Genomic DNA, 21,645 nt, shown 5'->3' on the forward strand with positions numbered 1-21,645 from the left:
AGAAATCTCAGAACCGTTCCCAGTCGGGAACCGGTACAATTACTCCAGTGGCCTGCAAGAATGCCACAGCCTGTGAGAAGGCGGCGGCCTTGGAGCAGGGGGGAGTTGACAGAAAAAATCTGTTTGGCGGGCTGGATAGAATTCTATCCTGTAGCCGTGGGAGATGGTATCTCGCACCCACTGATCGGAGACGTGTTAAAACCATACGTCGCCAAAGTGGGAGAGCCTGCCACCGACCAAGGACGTTGCTGGCGTGGCCAGATAGCCAGGAGGAGGCTGACTTAGTGGCAGCATCTCCTGCGGTCTTCTGAGGACGCGGCTTCGTGCGCCATTTGGGTTTACGATCCTTGGCTGAGCTAGTGGACGAGGCCGAGGGCTTAGAGAACGATCAGATGGAGGAACGAAAAGAACGAAACCTCGACTGATTCCTGCCCTGGACAGGTTTCCTGGTTTAGGTTTGTGGCATGGAAGAACTCTTCCCGCCAAGAGCTTCCTTAATAATTTCATCCAGTTGTTCCCGAATAGTCTGGTCCCAGCAAGGAACTTCTTTAGAAGCATCCGCCTTCCACTTCCGAAGCCACAGGAGCCTGCGGATAGCGAGGAAATTAGCCGAGGCCACCGCAGTGCGGTGAGAGTCTCCAGCATGGCAGACATGGCATAGGATGAAAAGACTGAAGTCTGGAAGTTAAGGCAACCATTTCGGGCATAGAGTCCCTGTGAGGGAATGCATCTCCTCTAGAGAAGCAGAGATGGCTTTGAAAGCCCGCACTGCTGCAAAAGCTGGGGAGAACGAGGCCCCTGCCGCCTCCATACAGATTTAGCCAGAAGGACAACCTGGCGGACAGCAAAGCCGTAAGTGAGGGGCCATCAGCCACTGATACAACGGTCCGGGCTGAGAGTCTAAACACCGGAGGGACCACCTTTGGTGAATGAGCCCACTCCTTGACCACCTCTGGTGGAAGGGGAAAACTGTCATCAGAACCACGCTTTGGGAAGCGTTTGCCAGAGCAGACCCTGGGCCTGGTCACAGTGGCCTGAAAACTGGAGTGGTTAAGAAACACACTCCTTGTTCTCTTAGGCAAGGTAAACTGGTGCCTTTTTGCCAGAGAGGGTTGCTCCTCTGATACTGGCGGATTGAGGTCCAGTACAGAATTAATGTACAGTGGGATCCTTAGAGAGGTGCCGTCAGCCACTGATACAACTATCCGGGCTGAAATACTAGACACCGGAGGGACCACCCTTGGTGAATGAGCCCACTCCTTGACCAACTCTGGTGGAAGGGGGAAACAGTCATCAGAACCACGCTTTGGGAGCGTCTGTCAGGACAGGCTCTGGGCTTGGTCACAGTGGGCTGAAAACTGGAGTGGTTAAGGAACACACTCCTTGTTCTCTTTAAGGTATACTGATGCCTTTCTGCCAGAGGGGGATACTCCCCTGATACAGGCGGATTGAGGTCCAGTACAAATATAATGGACGCAATCAAATCATTAGCATCTGCATCACCTTCGGACAGATCAATGGTACATGAAGTAGCGTCCGAGCCCCCAGTAAAGACATCCTCCTCGTCCAGTGAGTCAGCTCGTGAATCAGAGCTGCGGGACGGGGAAGGACAGGGGACCCTGCGTCTCCATTTTAGGAGGACGGGGTCTGAGACCAGATGAAGAGTCCTCTGAGAGCTTTGCTGAGCGAGCCGTAGCAGCAGAAGCGCCCTGAGAAGGGGGCTAATGCATGCTCAGCACCACCGGAGCCGGAGCAGCTGGAGGGACCACTGATGAGCCTCCAGGCTGAGGGACCACTGTGTTTATGTGCTCGGTACAGACAGTACGAGTCTACATGCAGTGCATATTAAGAACAGCCTTGCAGCCTTGCTCTGATGTGAGACATGCTGCAGAAGTGGGGGCTCTGTGAGGGAATGCATCTCCAGAATGACCCCCAGCAGAGTATATAAACAGAGTATATAAGCAGCTGCACAACCGGAGGTTGTGGCTTGCCAGACCGTTTAACATAAAACATCTCTGTGCCCTCCAGTCCCCCAGCCCAGGCCTCCATTTGTCACAATGTGGTTAATGCAGACATTAAGAACGCTGAGAAAATGGCGCCGGAGCGAGGAGAGGGGGCGGGGCCTACTCTGAGAGCAGGATCTGGAGGGCAAATGAGGTATACAGGGGAGGGAATCCTTCCTCAGTGAGGAGTGTCCCTTCCCTGTGCTGAACAGCCGCTGGGCGGAGCCACACTGTCCCTCTGCACTGACTGACATGCAGGGGTAGAGAATCGAAACTAGGCCTCAGGCGAAGCCGGGGCCTAGATTTAAACATGCGGCGAGCGTGCAGGCACCATCGGCGCGGTTCTCCAGTGAAAACTGGAGAACCGGCCGGAAATGTTAACACAGTTATAAAACACACTCTCCCCAACATATAAAGTACAAGGGACCCCTGGAAAGACCACTGTCTGTGGTAATAACGTCTCAGTACTTAGCTTGTGAGACGCAGGTGCCAGGTCCCTGGGAGGTGAGCGCTCCGTCCGGCAGGATCCTGAAAAGGGCTGCGGATGGAGACCGGTCTCCTGCAAAGCAGTGAGAACCGTGATGGCTCCCACTTCAAGCCAGAGCCTCAGAGGATGGTGAAGGAGCGCGGCATGTGAAGGCTCCAGCCTTGTAAAATCAACCTTAACAGCACCGCCGACACAGTGGGGTAAGAAGGGACATGCCGGGAGTCCAGATTGGACCCGCTTTTCTTCCAAATCTTTGAAATCAAAAATCAGAGGATGCATGTGTGTGTGTGACCTCCTGAACACAAAGCATTGAACTGGCTAGGACTGGCTACCAGGGGGTGTATATGCTAGGAGGGAGGAGCTACACGTTTGAGTGTAGTACTTTGTGTGTCCTCCGGAGGCAGAAGCTATACACCCATGGTCTGGGTCTCCCATAAGGAACGATGAAGAAACGATTTTTTTGTCCTATAGTATTTATAGTCTATACATCATGTTTGACCAGCATCGCCCTCCATAGGAAAAAAATAGTAATAGTGGTAATTTTATTTTTTTACTAAAAAGCCTGGATAGTTTGTAACCCACACTATAAAGAGCTGATCGATGGAGCTCTGCTCCGCTAATCTGATGTGCAGTTTGACAAAAATATTTCTCTTAATACAAACCATTTTTCTGTTGAGTTTCGTCATAATGTCACGACCAAGAGTGAAAAATGCCTAGAAAACAAACATTTATAAATAATTAACAACATCCTGCTCCTATGAGAAGAAAAAAAAAAATCCATAAATAAATTATTAGAGAGAGAGAGATATAGATATACAGTTCGGTTCAGAAATATTTGGACAGTGACACAATTTTCGCTAGTTGGGCTCTGCATGCCACCACATTGGATTTGAAATGAAACCTCTACAACAGAATTCAAGTGCAGATTGTAACGTTTAATTTGAAGGTTTGAACAAAAATATCTGATAGAAATTGTAGGAATTGTACACATTTCTTTACAAACACTCCACATTTTAGGAGGTCAAAAGTAATTGGACAAATAAACCAAACCCAAACAAAATATTTTTATTTTCAATATTTTGTTGCGAATCCTTTGGAGGCAATCACTGCCTTAAGTCTGGAACCCATAGACATCATCAAACGCTGGGTTTCCTCCTTCTTAATGCTTTGCCAGGCCTTTACAGCCGCAGCCTTCAGGTCTTGCTTGTTTGTGGGTCTTTCCGTCTTAAGTCTGGATTTGAGCAAGTGAAATGCATGCTCAATTGGGTTAAGATCTGGTGATTGACTTGGCCATTGCTGAATGTTCCACTTTTTTGCACTCATGAACTCCTGGGTAGCTTTGGCTGTATGCTTGAGGTCATTGTCCATCTGTACTATGAAGCGCCGTCCGATCAACTTTGCGGCATTTGGCTGAATCTGGGCTGAAAGTATATCCCGGTACACTTCAGAATTCATCCGGCTACTCTTGTCTGCTGTTATGTCATCAATAAACACAAGTGCCTCCACCATGTTTTACAGAGGATGTGGTGTGCCTTGGATCATGTGCCGTTCCCTTTCTTCTCCAAACTTTTTTCTTCCCATCATTCTGGTACAGGTTGATCTTTGTCTCATCTGTCCATAGAATACTTTTCCAGAACTGAGCTGGCTTCATGAGGTGTTTTTCAGCAAATTTAACTCTGGCCTGTCTATTTTTGGAATTGATGAATGGTTTGCATCTAGATGTGAACCCTTTGTATTTACTTTCATGGAGTCTTCTCTTTACTGTTGACTTAGAGACAGATACACCTACTTCACTGAGAGTGTTCTGGACTTCAGTTGATGTTGTGAACGGGTTCTTCTTCACCAAAGAAAGTATGCGGCGATCATCCACCACTGTTGTCATCCGTGGACGCCCAGGCCTTTTTGAGTTCCCAAGCTCACCAGTCAATTCCTTTTTTCTCAGAATGTACCCGACTGTTGATTTTGCTACTCCAAGCATGTCTGCTATCTCTCTGATGGATTTTTTCTTTTTTTTCAGCCTCAGGATGTTCTGCTTCACCTCAATTGAGAGTTCCTTAGACCGCATGTTGTCTGGTCACAGCAACAGCTTCCAAATGCAAAACCACACACCTGTAATCAACCCCAGACCTTTTAACTACTTCATTGATTACAGGTTAACGAGGGAGACGCCTTCAGAGTTAATTGCAGCCCTTAGAGTCCCTTGTCCAATTACTTTTGGTCCCTTGAAAAAGAGGAGGCTATGCATTACAGAGCTATGATTCCTAAACCCTTTCTCCGATTTGGATGTGAAAACTCTCATATTGCAGCTGGGAGTGTGCACTTTCAGCCCATATTATATATATAATTGTATTTCTGAACATGTTTTTGTAAGCAGCTAAAATAACAAAACTTGTGTCACTGTCCAAATACTTCTGGCCCTGACTGTAGAGATATATATATATATATATAGAGATATATTATATATATATATATATATATATATATATATATATATATATATATATATATATATATATATATATATATATATATATATATATATATATATATATATATATATAATGTATATATATAATATATAATATATATATGTTTCCTAGCAGCTATTTTACCATGAGGGCCTGCTGCACAAAGTCTCCTCTTAAGTTGTTCTAGAGATGAGAAGGTGTGTCCAAACTTTTGGTCTGTACTGTATATGTATGTATATATACACATGTTTGGACACACCTTCTCATCTCTAGAACAACTTAAGAGGAGACTTTGTGCAGCAGGCCCTCAAGGTAAAATAGCTGCTAGGAAACCACTGCTAAGGACAGGCAACAAGCAGAAGAGACTTGTTTGGGCTAAAGAACACAAGGAATGGACATTAGACCAGTGGAAATCTGTGCTTTGGTCTGATGAGTCCAAATTTGAGATCTTTGGATCCAACCACCGTGTCTTTGTAGAAAAGGTGAACGGATGGACTCTACATGGCTGGTTCCCACCGTGAAGCATGGAGGAGGAGGTGTGATGGTGTGGGGGTGCTTTGCTGGTGACACTGTTGGGGATTTATTCAAAATTGAAGGCACACAGAACCAGCATGACTACCAGAGCATCTTGCAGCAGAGTGCTATTCCATCCGGTTTGCGTTTAGTTGGACCATCATTTATTATTCAACAGGACAATGACCCCAAACACACCTCCAGGCTGTGTAAGGGCTATTTGACTAAGAAGGAGAGTGATGGGGTGCTACACCATATAACCTGGCCTCCACAGTCACCAGACCTGAACCCAATCGAGATGGTTTGGGGTGAGTTGGACCGCAGAGTGAAGGCAAAAGGGCCAACAAGTGCTAAGCATCTCTGGGAACTCCTTCAAGACTGTTGGAAAACCATTTCCGGTGACTACCTCTTGAAGGTCATCAAGAGAATGCCAAGAGTGTACAAAGAAGTAATCAAAGCAAAAGGTGGCTGCTTTGAAGAACCTAGAATATAAGACAGAGTCCTGAAAATAAAGAAAACTCTTTGAATGAGAAGGGGTGTCCAAACTTACACATTATATATATATATATATATATATATATATATATATATATATATATATATATATATATATATATATATATATATATATATATATATATGTATTATATAATGTTCCACGTTATTTTTTTTTTTTGTAAAGCAAAGGACCAATGATGACCAGCATAGTTTCTGCAAAGTGATTTCACACAGGCCGCCTTTATAATAAACTTTACAAGGGGTCACTCTGTTATTTGTATAAGGCTTGAGGTGTAACTCATGCAAGGGTCGCATAGCACCCCCTGGACCATCTGTCCGCTCTCCTACCAGGAGCATGTCAGCTGCACAGAAATACACAGAACTGACCCGCTCCTGACAGGAGAGCCACCGGCCACTCTGAGCAGTGAGATCCCATGCTTGCGCGAGTGTGCCTCTAGCCTTATACAGAGCTCCAAATCCGCTACTCATGTTGAAAGGCCGGGCTGCCAATAGATGTCCCTACAGGGACCTTCTGTAGATGGCTTACCAGGAGCTGTACTACTGCATATGCACTACACTGGGGAGCTGGTAAAGGGTGCAGCAAACTCAAATGTTCTCATTTAACTATGGCTGCGTAAAAGGCAAGGTATGGGATATGTAGTTCCTCAAAAGTTATAGCTACCTTTAGTGATTAAAAATGTAGTATGTTTTAGTCTGCAATCTATTCCTTCATTCATTATAGAAAAGCCTTAAAGCGGTATTCCCATCTCCAAGATCCTATCCCAATATGTAGTAGGTGTAAAAATAATAATAATAATAGCAAATACGTTTAATTAGAAATGTAGTATAGTTCTCCTGATATAGCCATGTCTCTTACCTCATGTGCAGAGCATTTTAGCTTATGTATCCATGGTTACGACCACAAGCAACGAGGTGACTAGCTTTCACTATATGAGTGGACATAGCCATGGATACTAAAGTCAAATGCCCGGAGCACGAGGTAATAGACATGGTTATATCAGGAGCACTATACTACATTTCTAATAATAGGTATTTGCTAATATTATTACACGTACTACATATTGGGCCAGGATCTTGGAGATGGGAATATTCCTTTAATGTCATTTACAACTTACTCTAGGCGTCAGACTTCTGTAATGTGTCTCTTCCAGTAATACATGCTGGATGAGAGGTCAGCAAGCCCAAAGGACGTGGCCTATATACCAGCACAGCTTCATTCCTAGTGATTTTCCCTTCTACAGCTAATGAGGGGTTCTTCTACCCTGTCCTACCTGACAGTGATGCTGAGGAGTTTGTGATTTCCCTCTCCTCACACAGAGTCTTCAGAGTTCTCACTCATGTCTGTATATGGATATACAGACTGCCACTTGCCCTCCCTTTCTCCTTGTGTGCTTTCCTTATTGTATATATTCTAATACAATATAGTGTGTGACCTGCCTTTCCTACACATATAGGCTCTTTCTACACTTATTGGAAAACATAGAGCTCACCGATTGCAATATTTTATACATGGTTGCCCTTTGCAATGTGAGAGCTGGGAATGCAGAATGGCATTACCCATGGTGGCTATCTCCACACCCATTACCCATGGTGGCTATCCCCACACCCACTACCCATGGTGGCTATTCCCACACCCACTACCCATGGTGGCTATCCAACACCCATTACCCATGGTGGCTATACTCCACACCCACTACCCATGGTGGCTATACTCCACACCCACTACCCATGGTGGCTATCCCCACACCCATTACCCATGGTGGCTATCCTACACCCTAAAAAAACTGTTTAATTTGGCAGCACACAGTAGAATTAGCGCTGATTGAAAAATAAAGTAAGGCAGTGCAGCTACTTTTGGCCACGAGCAATAAAACAAATCACCTGAAAACACCCCATCTCTCTAGAAGAAAAAAAAAAAGCTAATGGATGACATGGCAAACATGATTTCTCCGATGGCTTCAGGGCTCAGTTGAGAGGTTGCACCTACACAAAGGGAGCGGCTCGGATGTTTCAGGTATGTGAGGGATCTGGTGCACATGAAATCACCATTAGACATAGGTTTCCCTTTTAGTGAATAAAAAGTTTTCATAAGTTTTTTTTATCTAGGATCAGTTCTTACCTCTTCCACATTAATGCTGGATTTTGCACTGGTTTCCAGAAACTTGATTCCATAATCAATAGCAAGCTGAATTTAAAGAAAGAAGAAAACTAAAAAACTAACCACAAAACAGTACCAGAATATGGTCAGAATGAAGGCCAACAGACGACGTACCTTTTCGCCCCTCTCCCGGGATACTTGTCTCTTATCATTCATGTCACACTTATTGCCCAGGATCATTCGCTCCACATCAGATGAGGCATGCTGGGGAAGAATTACACAGAAAATAATGAAGCAACGAGAAATTGGCTTGTTCTGACCAATAAACTTTCTGGTTATACCTAGAATCAACACATTTGCCCTCATAGTAACTCAACGACTCCTTTTCTTGTCGGTAAGGATGAGGATATAGACTGCATGGTTGTGCCGCACATACATACACATGAACATCTCCATATAATAGCATATTTATCATCAAGCCCCCTATTGGTGAATGTGAATTTAGAGTGGGCAACTCCTCTGGTTAGGACCTTCTTCTATTATCCAGCACTGAGGGTCTTCAGCGCACCCAACCTATCCGTCATTTAGAGAACTGGATTACGGAGGTCAGCAAGTGCGTGTAACCCTACATGTCTCCTGGGATGGAAAAATAACATGCAGGGTCCCCCACAATTTACAGCCGATAGTTGGGGTCTCCGTGGCAGGCGATTTTCCAAAATTAATATTTTATATGTCTATGTGGCACAGCAATTACTTTATGGGCAAATTCCTTACACTTTGTAAAGAACATTATGCAAGGATTGGAGGCTGAGCAGAGATCTCCGGGATTTCTTATACGGTATATGTTCATTTTGTGTTTTTCTCTTGGGTTTTACCTGTAAAACGTCCTCAGTGTGAATGTGCTTCTATTGCGCATATGCAAACTTATGCTCCAGCTCATTCTTTTTTTCCCACGCTGTACAAATGGGGGTGTAGCCTCGGCTCGTAGCTACACATTGCATCTATATAGCTTCCCAGGACAGGTGGCCTTTTCCTTCTCTGCCCTTATTCACATTGATGTCACTGACAAAAGGTAAGGTTTTAATACTATAGTAGGACCGTCCTGACAGTGTACACCTTGTCGCGGTGTGATGGCTTCTATGCTGTTTGACCAAATACAGTGGAACCTCGCTTAACGAGTAACCCAGTTAGCGAGTATTTCGCCTAACAAGTAAAGCTTTCTGTAAATTTGTAACTCTGTTTACGAGAAAGCCTTGCTGTACGAGCAAAATACTCTCCGCACACACTTCCGATCCCGTACATCCACCGCGCTCTAACCCGCTCTTGCAGTCCACACAAATACACACAAGCACTCACAAACACACACACACAAACACAAACACACACAAACACGCACACACATACAGTATTATGCTCACCTTACCTTCCGTTCCGTTGCCGGCTTCCTGGAACTTGCATGTATTGGGTAACCAAGGCGACCGATGCCGGACTTTTCGCTCCCAGCGCGCTGACGTCAAAAGACAGGAGCCTTTCAGTAGCGGCTGACAGAGGAAGGTCCTCCCTCCACAGGATGTGTATCTGTTAACCATCGCGACGAGGGAGGAATTTCCCCTGTCAGGCGCTACTCAAAAGGCAGTGCGCTGGCCAATCAGAGGCAAGCGGCTCCTGCCTTTGACGTCAGCGCGCTGGGAGTGGAAAGTCCGGCATTGGTCGCCTTGGTTACCAGATACACGTCTTGTAGGGGCAAACTGCAAGTTCCAGGAGACCGGTGAGGGAACGGAAGGTAAGGTGAGCATAATCTGTGTTTGTGTGTGTGTGTTTGTACGTGTTTGTGCGTGTGTGGAATGGCACAATAGGGCACCAGAATGGGACATTTAACAAGTTGTGGAACGAAGTGTCTGCATTGCAATGATTTCCTATGGGAAATCTTTCTTTGCTGAAAGAGTAACTTGGTTTACAAGCACAGTCCCAGAACGGATTGTTCTCGTTAACCAAGGTTCCACTGTAGTGTTAACCAAGCATCTTATGTTATTTAGTAGTACTATTTTTTTTGTTTAATTAAAGGGCATCTAATATTTTGTTTTTATCTCATGGTTTTGTTTTTTTTCATAATTATAAATGTGAAGAAATAGATTGTAAAAATAATGACACCACAAAAGGACTACATAGGGTCTACAATTGAAAAATCATTTACAGGGTTTCCGATCAGCAGCTTTAAAGAGGTTGTCCAGTTTAAATCCGTAAGCCTGCAAATCACTCTGTGACTGCAGACTTGTGAAGCCTCACATTGTACGCACTGTAAGGATTCACCGGTTTCAGAACCAGGAATGGCGGTTACATGGCCGCAAATATGCATACACCTGTCCAGAATCCGACTAAATGGGCACAGCCTTGGTCAATGCAAGTGTATTGCGTGAGACCATGTCTATTTAACTGGATTTTGGCCGGGAGTATATATTTTACATACTTGCAGCCATGTGGGTGTCTTTCACCTCTCTGAATCCGGCGAATCCTCACAGCGCACAATGTGTGAGATGTAAGGATTCACATGTCTGCAGTCACAAAAGAGTTCAAAAACACAAAAAGTTCATATCACTCTCCTCTTGCCTCATTGAAAATAAACCATTAAAATAAAAAAATACACATTTGGTATGGCAACATTCAGAAATGCCTGATGAAAAAAGCAAAATAAAATTAATCTGATCGGTAAAGACCGCAACAAGAAAAAAAAATCCAAAAGCCCAGAATTACGCTTTTTATGGGCACTGAAACAAAATGCAATAAGATGCAATTAAAATATCACAGCTACACTACAATGGTATTCGGTAAGTGAAAACGTAACCTTAAGATGCAAAGAACGAGCTGTCACTGACCCCAGATCCCGTAAAAAAGAGAACTCTATGGGTCTTGGAAAATTGTGACAAAAGCGCAATTTTCTATACAAAATGTCAGACTTTTTTTTCACCACTTAAGGGTACTTTCACACTTGCGTTATTTTCCTTCCGTTACAATCCGCCCTTTTGGGAAACAGCGGAATCCGTTAACGGATTCCGCTGTTTCCCATAGACTTGTATGGTTGACGGATTGTACCAAAAGGAGCTGCGTTGCTTCCGCTGGGCGACGCTCCGTTGCTTCCGCCCAGCGGGAGGAACGCAGCATGTAACGTTATTTTGAGCAGCGGAATCCTCTGGATTTCACTGCGCATGCTCTTTTTTTTTTTTTTTTTTTTTAAATCAAACTTTATTTTGGCTCGCGGTGGCCGAACGTTCAGCTGAGCGCCCGGCCGTCGGCAAGCGACAGCGCTCAGCTGAATGACCGGCCACCAGCATGCCCGGCCGCCGGCAAGTCACAGCGCTCAGCTGAGCGCCCGCCCGCCGGCATGCCCGGGCGCCGGCAAGTGACAGCGATCAGCTGATCACCCGGCGGCCGGCTGCAGGGAGCGATCAGCTGATCACCCGGCGGCCGGGAGCGATCAGCTGATCACCCGGCAGCCGGCTGCAGGGAGCGATCAGCTGATCACCCGGCGGCCGGGAGCGATCAGCTGATCACCCGGCAGCCGGCTGCAGGGAGCGATCAGCTGATCACCCGGCAGCCGGGAGCGATCAGCTGATCACCCGGCGGGCGGGAGCGATCAGCTGATCACCCGGCAGCCGGGAGCGATCAGCTGATCACCCGGCGGGCGGGAGCGATCAGCTGATCACCCGGCGGCCGGCTACTGGGAGCAATCAGCTGATCACCCAGCGGCCGGCTGCAGGGAACGATCAGCTGATCGTTCACTATAGTCTGCCGCTGGTAAAACCGGGAAAAAAAAAAAAAAAAATCAAAACGAATTGCGTTGTTTTGCAGCATCCGTTGCATCCGTTGTGTCACTATATGCAACACATCCGTTGCATCCGTTACACAACGCAATGCAACGGATACCGTTCAACGCAAGTGTGAAAGTACCCTAAATGAAAAAAAACAAACAAACAAAAAAGAAAACCAAAAAACCCCACGACACTATACATGTTTGGTATCTATGCATCGTACTGACCTTGGGAAACACACTGCTGGGTCAGCTTTACCAAATAGTGAACACAGAAAATAAAAAATAAAAAACATTATGGAATTATACTTTTTTTTGCAATTTCACTGCACTTGGAATTTTTTCACAATTTTCCAGTACAATATGGGGCAGAATGAATGGGGTCATTCAAAAGTACAACTCGTCCTGCAAAATAAATACAAGCCCTCATATGGCTACAAAAATAAAAGAAAGTTATGGCTCTTAGAAAAAGGGGAGAAAAAAAATGAAAAATAGAAAATCGTTGGGTGAAGTGGAAGATAATGTATGAATAATCTTTTTTTTCAACTGAAAAAAAATCTAAAGTATTAATGTTTTCATTTAGAAAAAAAAAAATATATATATATTTTTAATTCTTTTAATGGACAGAATATGAAAAAGGATTTACAGTGGAACCACAGTTTGCGAGTATTTCACTATTCGAGCAAAGCTTGCTGTAAATTTGTAATACAGTTTACGAGCAAGCTTTGCTGTACAAGCAAATACTCACCGCACACACTTCCGGTTCCGTACTATCACCGCGCTCTGACCCGCTCTTGCAGTCCGCACAAAAAAAAACACACACATATTATGCTCACCTTACCTTCCGTTCCCTCGCCGGCCTCATGTTCTTGTAGTTCGCTGGTACAGGATGTGTATTGGGTAACCACCGCGACGATGGAGGAACTTCCGCTACTCAAAGGCAGCGCACTGCCCAATCAGAGGCATGCGGCTCCTGCCTTTGACGTCAGCACTCTGGCAGCAAAAGCTCTGGCATCAGTCGCGATGGTTACCCGATTCACATCCTGTACTGGCGAACTACAAGAATCAGGAGGCAGGTGATGGAACAGAAGGTAAGATGAGCATAATATGTGAGTGCGCGTGCGTGCTTGGGCGTGTTTGTGCGTGTGTGGAATGGCACAATAGGGGACCAGGATGGGACATAGAACAAGTTGTGGAACGAATTGTCTGAGTTTGCATTATTTCCTATGGGAAATCTTGCTTTGCTAGACGAGTAACTTCGTTTACAAGCACACTCCCAGAACAGATTATGCTCGTAAACCAAGGTTCCACTGTAAAAGATTTAGATATTTTCAACAATTAAACACTGGGGGGAACAGCTGCTAACATTTGTCATGAAAGCCTAGTGTAATGGTAGCTTGCATTATGACTGCGCATGTGTCTGGTGTCACTCGTCCCCTCCCCTTCTGTCGATTAAGATCTCAATACAGCGACACTTGATGACTGATAAAGAGATTATATTAGAGTCACTGAGTTCTGTTGGCAGCAACAATTCTGTTAGTTGGCTATGTGCTACTCACTGGTCATCAGCAGCACTCGGATCACAGTAAATACACAGTTGAGCAGTCAATGATAGGATTAGATTCACAGCTCTGCGGACTGTATCTCGTATGAAAGTATATTCCACATAGCCATGTATTTACTATCACATTATAGGATTACATACACAGCTTAGCTTACAATTACTGTGATCTGACAGGAGCAATCATTTAAAGGGAAGGTGTCATCCAAAAGAAAAAAAAAAATTCAATAACTGAAAAAATATAAAGTATTAATGTTTTAATGTTTTGTTTACATACTATTTGTTTTTAATTGAGCAATATTATATATATATATATATATATATATATATATATATATATATATATATATATATATATATATATATATATATATATATATATATATATATATATAAATATTTGATATTTTCTACTGTTAAACACTAGGGGGAGCAGTTGCTGAAATCCTACTGAAATCCTACTGTAGAACTAGCTCACATTACAACTGCAGTAAAAGTAGGCAGAATCTGCTCTCCTGTGTGCGATATCACCTCCCCCTCCCAATCTGGGTGTTTCCGAAATAAGGGAAGATGAAGTTTAGGGACACAGTGCGGAGCCATTTTGTTGGTAACCACAAATGTCTAAAGTGTCACCAAGGACAGCAGGAGTATCACACAGGATAGGATTAGATACCCAGCTCAGCAGACAGTATCACACAGTATAGGATTAGATACACAGCTCAGCAGACAGTATCACAGAGGAGAGGATTAGATACACAGCTCTGCAGACAGTATCACACAGGTGGGGGGAGGGGCGCCGGTACTCATACAGGCCGGGGGGAGAGAGTGGGGGTGTTATTGGAGACTGTAGCAGCAGCGGCGGGTTAGGAGCGCCGGTAATCACACAGGCCGACAGGTGACAGCAGGGAGCTGTCCTGTAATAAGTATAGGGGTCGGAGCCCAACTATCAAGAGTCTATGCCCTGGGGGCTGCCATAAAGAGGGGGAGTAAAGCTGGGTTCACACACAACGACAGCGACATCGCTGTTACGTCACCATTTTCTGTGGTGTAACAGCGACCTTACATGATCGCTAGTTAGCTGTCAAACATGTAATTTTAAGCAGCGACGGAGCAGCGATCATAGCGACCTCGACGGTTGTTGGGATGTGTCACGAGCGTCGCTGTGCGACGACTCAGACCTTGATAGAGGCGTGGTGTTTACCCCTAGACATGTTTTGCGTTGCCTCTTTTCACGCCCCTCTGTTCCGATTGGTGATCGCTACAGCGCCTTTGCGTTGCCTTTTTCACGCCCCTCTGTTCCGATTGGTAATCACTACAGCGCCTTTGCGTTGCCTTTTTCACACCCCTCTGTTCCGATTGGTGATCACTACAGCGCCTTTGCGTTGCCTTTTTCACGCCCCTCTGTTACGATTGGTGATCACTACAGCGGCGCCTGATTGGGCGACGGTGCCAAACAAAGGAAGACACAAAGAATGACACACTAGCGACACCAAACAGAGACTCTACTACGTGGAACAAAGAATGGAACTTAAAGAATGAAATCAATGTAACGCCTTTGGCAAGTTACCCAAACGGAACGCTGTTATGACCACCAATCGGAGTCGTGGGGGCGTTGTAAAATACACCGCAAAAACATGCCCTTGTCCTGCCTTCAGTCCTACGTCACTGCCTTCAGCGTCGTCGCGACCGTCGCTGCTGCGGTGTCAAACACAAGGATGCATGTGGCGAAGCGGGATAGCAGCGATCAAAAAATGACCTGAAATATTCAAGAGCGAGCAGTGATCTCGCAGCAGGGGTCTGATCATTGTTATGTGTCACACACAGCGACGTCGCTGTTGAGGTCATTGATACATCACAGAAAATGGTGACTTAGCAGCGATGTCGTTGTCGCTGTGTGTGACACCACCATAACTGTCGTTAGAAACACCAAATCGAAGATGGCAGCCCCCAGTGCTTCCATAAAACTCGAATTAAATAAAAACTAAATAAACAGTGAGTTTAATTTTGTATTAAAAATACTTTATTTCATAATCACTATTTTGAATATAAAAAAAAAAACAAAATGCGACACCTTCCCTTTAATTAATTGTGGCTGCTGCATTCATAGCACAGTAATTACTGGTGAGCAGTGAGCAGAGATCTGGGCACCAGCACTGTGGTGGCGATTTCATTAAGTGACGTACTCACCGCTGGATAAAGTCACTGCTGTGGAGCTAGTGCCTGGGCTTGGTGCGGTTTTGTAGATACAGCAATAAAACCTAACTCAGACGTCATTGCATCAGGGATATGTGAATAAGACTTTACACTGAGCATAGCCGAGTTAGTGTGCAAAGCACAATCAGCATGCAGAGTACTGAGCGTTGACTGAAATTGTAGCTCAGTGCTGGGCTACAATAAAATGGTTGCTGGCTCCCCCTCACAGCTGTGAACTGGGCATTCCAGGGGTGTGCCCAGGTTTGAGGTTAAATTCCAGTGGCTAGAAGGACCTTGGGCTTGATCAGCGTGGATAGTGGGCGTGGCCAGCTTCGTTGGTGGGTGTGGTGAGGTTTCCTCCCATCCACTACAATCATGCAAGGGGGGAGCTTCATCCCCATATCCCCCGCTCCTATTATAATCAAGCTTATGTCCACGTGGACTTATCAAAATAATCTTACTTCCTGGTATCAGCTATGTTGGTGTAGGCCCCGTCCCTTCTAGTCACATGGTCTTGACGTCAGCAGAGGTCCCGCTGTCCACTGGGATTTAGACGTTACAGTGTGCCCAGTACACAACTGAGGCAGTCATATTACAGGGGATGTGTTTAGACAGCGACTGCAGTTATCTATGCCACGGAGCGGCTGTATTTCTGGTGTGTAAGTGTTGTGCTGTGACATTTACACACTGGCAAAAAAAAAAAAAAAAGCAGCCCCAATGGCTACAGAAAAATAAATATAAAAACATAAGTTGAAAACAGCACATTTACCAAATAAATGAGTATATAATGAATAAAAACCATGACAGATTCCCTTCATAACAAGTACAACAACTAAAAAAGCCAAGAATAGTGTACAAAAATAGAAGTAGTTTTCCTGCTTTTTAGCTAGGGCGCTGACATGGCACATTACAGGTATACACTGGAGGGTCCCACACGGAGAAATAGCAGAAGATCCACTATATGAACCGCACAGAGAAGAGGGGACATCACTTACTTCTTCAATATTTCTTATCCAGTTTTTAATATTGTCAAATGACTTCTCATTGGTGATATCATACACCAGCATGATACCCTGGAAGAAAGACAAGAAAACATTCACTGATTAAACAAGTAAGCTAATAAGTCAGGCAATTTTTGGAAAATGTGTGAGATACATGGGTGCCGCACCTATAGGGCTCAATCTACTGTGATTAAGGGGGTCCGCTGGCTCACTAGCTGCCTGGAGGGGTGTCTAACGCATCATCCAGTTGTGGCCATTTTTTTCTTCCCTTAATGATACTATTACTATGACCAAGCCTAAAAGTTGATATATACAGCGTATCAACTCTAGAAAAGCGTGGATTCATTATTTTAGTCATTGTGCAACCGACAGGCTCACAGAAAACCAGGAAAGAAGAAAGGAAAAATAAAAGAAATCTGCCTCTTCAGAGCCACATCTGTCTGGTGTAGGAGCTCTTCCCCCCCTGCAATACTACACACGTCCTATAGACAAATGCGCAGTAGATGGGGGGAGAAGAGCAAAACTTTTTCTTTAAAAAAAAACAAAAAAAAAAAACAAAAAACCTTGGAGAACCCCATTAGAAAAGTGTATGAAAATTGACATAAATTAGGGAGGTCAAGGAACTGTGAAGATCAGGAGCCATTATATGGCTTCCATATGTGTTAAAAGTAAATAACAATAGTAACCAGTGACAAATTTAGATGTGACGGCCCCATTCTAGCGGTGTCAGCACTGCCTCTCCCAGGGTTCATGTGACATTGTTATGTCATGTGATACCTGCAACCAAACAGAAGCCATTTCTCTATCCCCTGATTTGGATGTCACCGACATTCAGATGAAGCGAGAACAGCCACAATTTTCATTTCCTCCGAATATTTGATTTATCTGGAGGAGTAGATAGTGAAGTGATCTCTTCAGCCAATGTTATGGAAGCCCTGGGAGAGCCAGTGCCGACATCACAGGGGAGTATTAATATTATTTTACATAGGGTAAATTTAGCGATTGAGAAATGATTACCCAAGTAGTGGACAACCACTTTAAAAATCACAGCAGCGATATGGCTTCTGGGATATGTCCTCACAGTGTATATGCCTTAGGATAGGTTCACATTTCCGTTGTTTATGATCAGTCACAATCCGCCGCTCTGATAAACAATGCAATCCGTTTGGCGGATTCCGTTGTTTCCCATAGACTTGTATGAGCGGCGGATTGTGCCTGATGCCCTTGCGTTGCATCCGGTGCCCGACTGATCAATCGTGGAACGACTGACTGTCGGGCGGCAGGAACGCAGCATGTAGTGTTTTTTGAGCAGCGGAATGCTTTTGATTTCGCTGCGCATGCTCTCTCTCGCCGGCCGAACGATCAGCTGATCTCCCGGCATCCGCCTTCTGTGAGCGATCAGCTGATCTCCCTGCATCCGCCTTCTGTGAGCGATCAGCTGATCTCCCAGCAGCCGCCTTCTGTGAGCAATCAGCTGATCTCCCGGCAGCCGCCTTCTGTGAGCAATCAGCTGATCTCCCGGCAGCCGCCTTCTGTGAGCAATCAGCTGATCTCCCGGCAGCCGCCTTCTGTGAGCGATCAGCTGATCTCCCGGCAGCCGCCTTCTGTGAGCAATCAGCTGATCTCCCGGCAGCCGCCTTCTGTGAGCAATCAGCTGATCTCCCGGCAGCCGCCTTCTGTGAGCAATCAGCTGATCTCCCGGCAGCCGCCTTCTGTGAGCAATCAGCTGATCTCCCGGCAGCCGCCTTCTGTGAGCAATCAGCTGATCTCCCTGCAGCCGCCTTCTGTGAGCAATCAGCTGATCTCCCTGCAGCCGCCTTCTGTGAGCAATCAGCTGATCTCCCGGCAGCCGCCTTCTGTGAGCAATCAGCTGATCTCCCGGCAGCCGCCTTCTGTGAGCAATCAGCTGATCTCCCGGCAGCCGCCTTCTGTGAGCAATCAGCTGATCTCCCGGCAGCCGCCTTCTGTGAGCAATCAGCTGATCTCCCGGCAGCCGCCTTCTGTGAGCAATCAGCTGATCTCCCTGCAGCCGCCTTCTGTGAGCAATCAGCTGATCTCCCTGCAGCCGCCTTCTGTGAGCAATCAGCTGATGTCCCTGCAGCCGCCTTCTGTGAGCAATCAGCTGATCTCCCTGCAGCCGCCTTCTGTGAGCAATCAGCTGATCTCCCTGCAGCCGCCTTCTGTGAGCGATCAGCTGATCTCCATGCAGCCGCCTTCTGTGAGCAATCAGCTGATCTCCCGGCAGCCGCCTTCTGTGAGCAATCAGCTGATCTCCCTGCAGCCGCCTTCTGTGAGCAATCAGCTGATCTCCCTGCAGCCGCCTTCTGTGAGCAATCAGCTGATGTCCCTGCAGCCGCCTTCTGTGAGCAATCAGCTGATCTCCCTGCAGCCGCCTTCTGTGAGCAATCAGCTGATCTCCCTGCAGCCGCCTTCTGTGAGCGATCAGCTGATCTCCCGGCAGCCGCCTTCTGTGAGCAATCAGCTGATGTCCCTGCAGCCGCCTTCTGTGAGCAATCAGCTGATCTCCCTGCAGCCGCCTTCTGTGAGCAATCAGCTGATCTCCCGGCAGCCGCCTTCTGTGAGCAATCAGCTGATCTCCCTGCAGCCGCCTTCTGTGAGCAATCAGCTGATGTCCCTGCAGCCGCCTTCTGTGAGCAATCAGCTGATCTCCCTGCAGCCACCTTCTGTGAGCAATCAGCTGATCTCCCTGCAGCCGCCTTCTGTGAGCGATCAGCTGATCTCCCGGCAGCCGCCTTCTGTGAGCAATCAGCTGATGTCCCTGCAGCCGCCTTCTGTGAGCAATCAGCTGATCTCCCTGCAGCCGCCTTCTGTGAGCGATCAGCTGATCTCCCGGCAGCCGCCTTCTGTGAGCGATCAGCTGATCTCCCGGCAGCCGGCTATTGTGATCGATCAGCTGATCACCCGGCGGCCGGCTATTGTGATCGATCAGCTGATCACCCGGCAGCCGGCTATTGTGATCGATTAGCTGATTGTTCTCTCTCTCGTTTTACAACGGAATCCATTTTATCATGACAATGAACTCCAATTCTTGTCACCCGTTGTACAACGCATCAGTCACAAGCGTCAAGCAACGCGTGTGACTGATGCAAAACAACTGAATTGTGAACCTAGCCTTACATGTTAAAAGAGCAATGTTGATTTAGGTAAGGTTGAATAGAAGAAAGCTGTATACTTGCCATAGCTCCTCTGTAATATGCTGTAGTAATAGTGCGGAATCTCTCCTGCCCCGCTGTGTCCCTGAACATACAAGCACAAGAGAATGCTTTATCATGAGACAAGGAAATATTTTATACATAAATCATACAGTCACTGGAAATATCAGCCTCTATTATTGTGAGCTTACCAATAATCTTTTAGCACAGAGTAGTATGTTAGTTTTTTTGGGAGATCATATTCCTTTTTTTTTTTTTGTTGCAGAACTATAATTAGCACTCAGAGTAGGATAAATAGATTTACACACACATACAGCGGGTGAAAAAGTGTTGAACACATAACGAGCCCTCTAGGTATCTGTCCCTGGACTCATGACTACCCAGCCTCACATATGTACATAAGTTCTACTAAGCACTCATAATAATTAAATGAATGAAAGAAATACTGAACATGTCACCAATTTTCTAAGCTAATACAGCTCTGGCAAAAATTAAGAGACTACTGCAAAATTGTTAGTTTTGTGATTTTTCTCTTTATAGGTATATTTTTGAGTAAAATGTAAATTGTTCTTTTATTCTATAGACTACTGACAACATGTCTCCGAATTTCCAAGTAATACATTTTGCATTTATTTTCTGGAAATGAGAAATGGTCAAAATAACAAAAATATGCATTGCTTTCATATCTCAAATAATGCAAAGAAAACAAGTTCATAATCATTCAGGAACTACAATACTAATAATGTTTTAACTGAGGAAGAGTTCAGAAATCAATATTTTGTGGAATAACTAGGATTTTGAATCCCAGCTTTCATGCGTCTTAGCATGCTTTCCAGCAGTCTTTCACATTGCTTACATTTTTGCACCAGGAGTGGCATAAGGTCACCCAAAAGCAGTTGTTTGTTTGATGGCTTGCGACTATCCATCTTCCTCTTGAATACATTCCAGAGGTTTTCAATGGGGTTCAGGTCTGGAGATTGGGCTGGCCATGACAGGGTTTTGATGGGGTGGTCCTTCATCCACACATTGATTGACCTAGCTGTGTAACATGACACATTGTCCTGCTGGAAAAACCAGTCCTCAGAGTTGGGGAACATTGCCTGAGCAGAAGGAAACAACTGTTTTTCCAGGATAACCTTGTATGTGGCTTGATTCTTACGTCCTTCGCAAAGTTTAATCTGCCCAATTCCTTCAGTGAGGTAGTCTTTTCTGATGAGTCTAAATTTTAGTTTAGCCCAACATCTGGTCGTCTAATGATTAGACTGAGACCTGGAGAAGTGTACAACCCACAGTGTTTGGCACCCACTGTTAAATTTGGTGGAGGATCAGTAATGATCTTGGGATGCTTCAGCAAGGCTGGAATTGGACAGATTAAACTTTGCGAAGGACGTAGGAAGGGTTCGCTTCAATGGACTAAAGTGAGTGCAAGCTGAGAAAGCTCCACTGGGATAAAATGTATCTGCAACTGTGTTTGTGTCTGTGTTTATGTTCCTAGAGAGGCTTATGTTGATGTGAATAAATCGGATTCCACTTTTAAAATAAAAAAACAAAAGTGTTTCCTGTGCCATCTTGAAGAAGCAAGCAAAGTGAGTAAAAATCCCCATCACGTAAGTAATATACATACAGTATTGTAATATACACATATACATATTGTCACGGTTCTCTCTCTGCTTTAAGAGTTTAGTGACAGGTGTTTGCTATTTAAACAGGTTTTCATTTCCTTTGGTAGTATTCCTTGCCAGCAAGCAGGCCTAGTGCCACCCAGTCCTTTTATTTACTCTCTGCTACCAGCAGAGGGCGCTGGTTATTCTTGATTCACTTGGA

At 45.3% G+C, this 21,645-nt stretch overlaps 1 protein-coding gene across 1 annotated transcript in view; it reads right to left on the reverse strand.

The window, feature by feature from the left end:
- Positions 1–21,645, reverse strand: part of RAB8B (RAB8B, member RAS oncogene family) — a 64,266-nt gene that overhangs the window by 14,362 nt on the left and 28,259 nt on the right. The window contains exons 3-7 of the mRNA XM_075345513.1: positions 19,846–19,906; positions 16,643–16,720; positions 8,263–8,352; positions 8,110–8,175; positions 3,153–3,203 (exon numbers count right to left, since the gene is read on the reverse strand). Of these exons, the coding sequence (XP_075201628.1) occupies positions 3,153–3,203; positions 8,110–8,175; positions 8,263–8,352; positions 16,643–16,720; positions 19,846–19,906 (346 nt within the window). The remainder of the gene's footprint in view (positions 1–3,152; positions 3,204–8,109; positions 8,176–8,262; positions 8,353–16,642; positions 16,721–19,845; positions 19,907–21,645) is intronic.

This window comes from Anomaloglossus baeobatrachus, chromosome 4, assembly GCF_048569485.1.
Source record: "Anomaloglossus baeobatrachus isolate aAnoBae1 chromosome 4, aAnoBae1.hap1, whole genome shotgun sequence".
In the NCBI taxonomy this organism is placed as follows: domain Eukaryota; kingdom Metazoa; phylum Chordata; class Amphibia; order Anura; family Aromobatidae; genus Anomaloglossus; species Anomaloglossus baeobatrachus.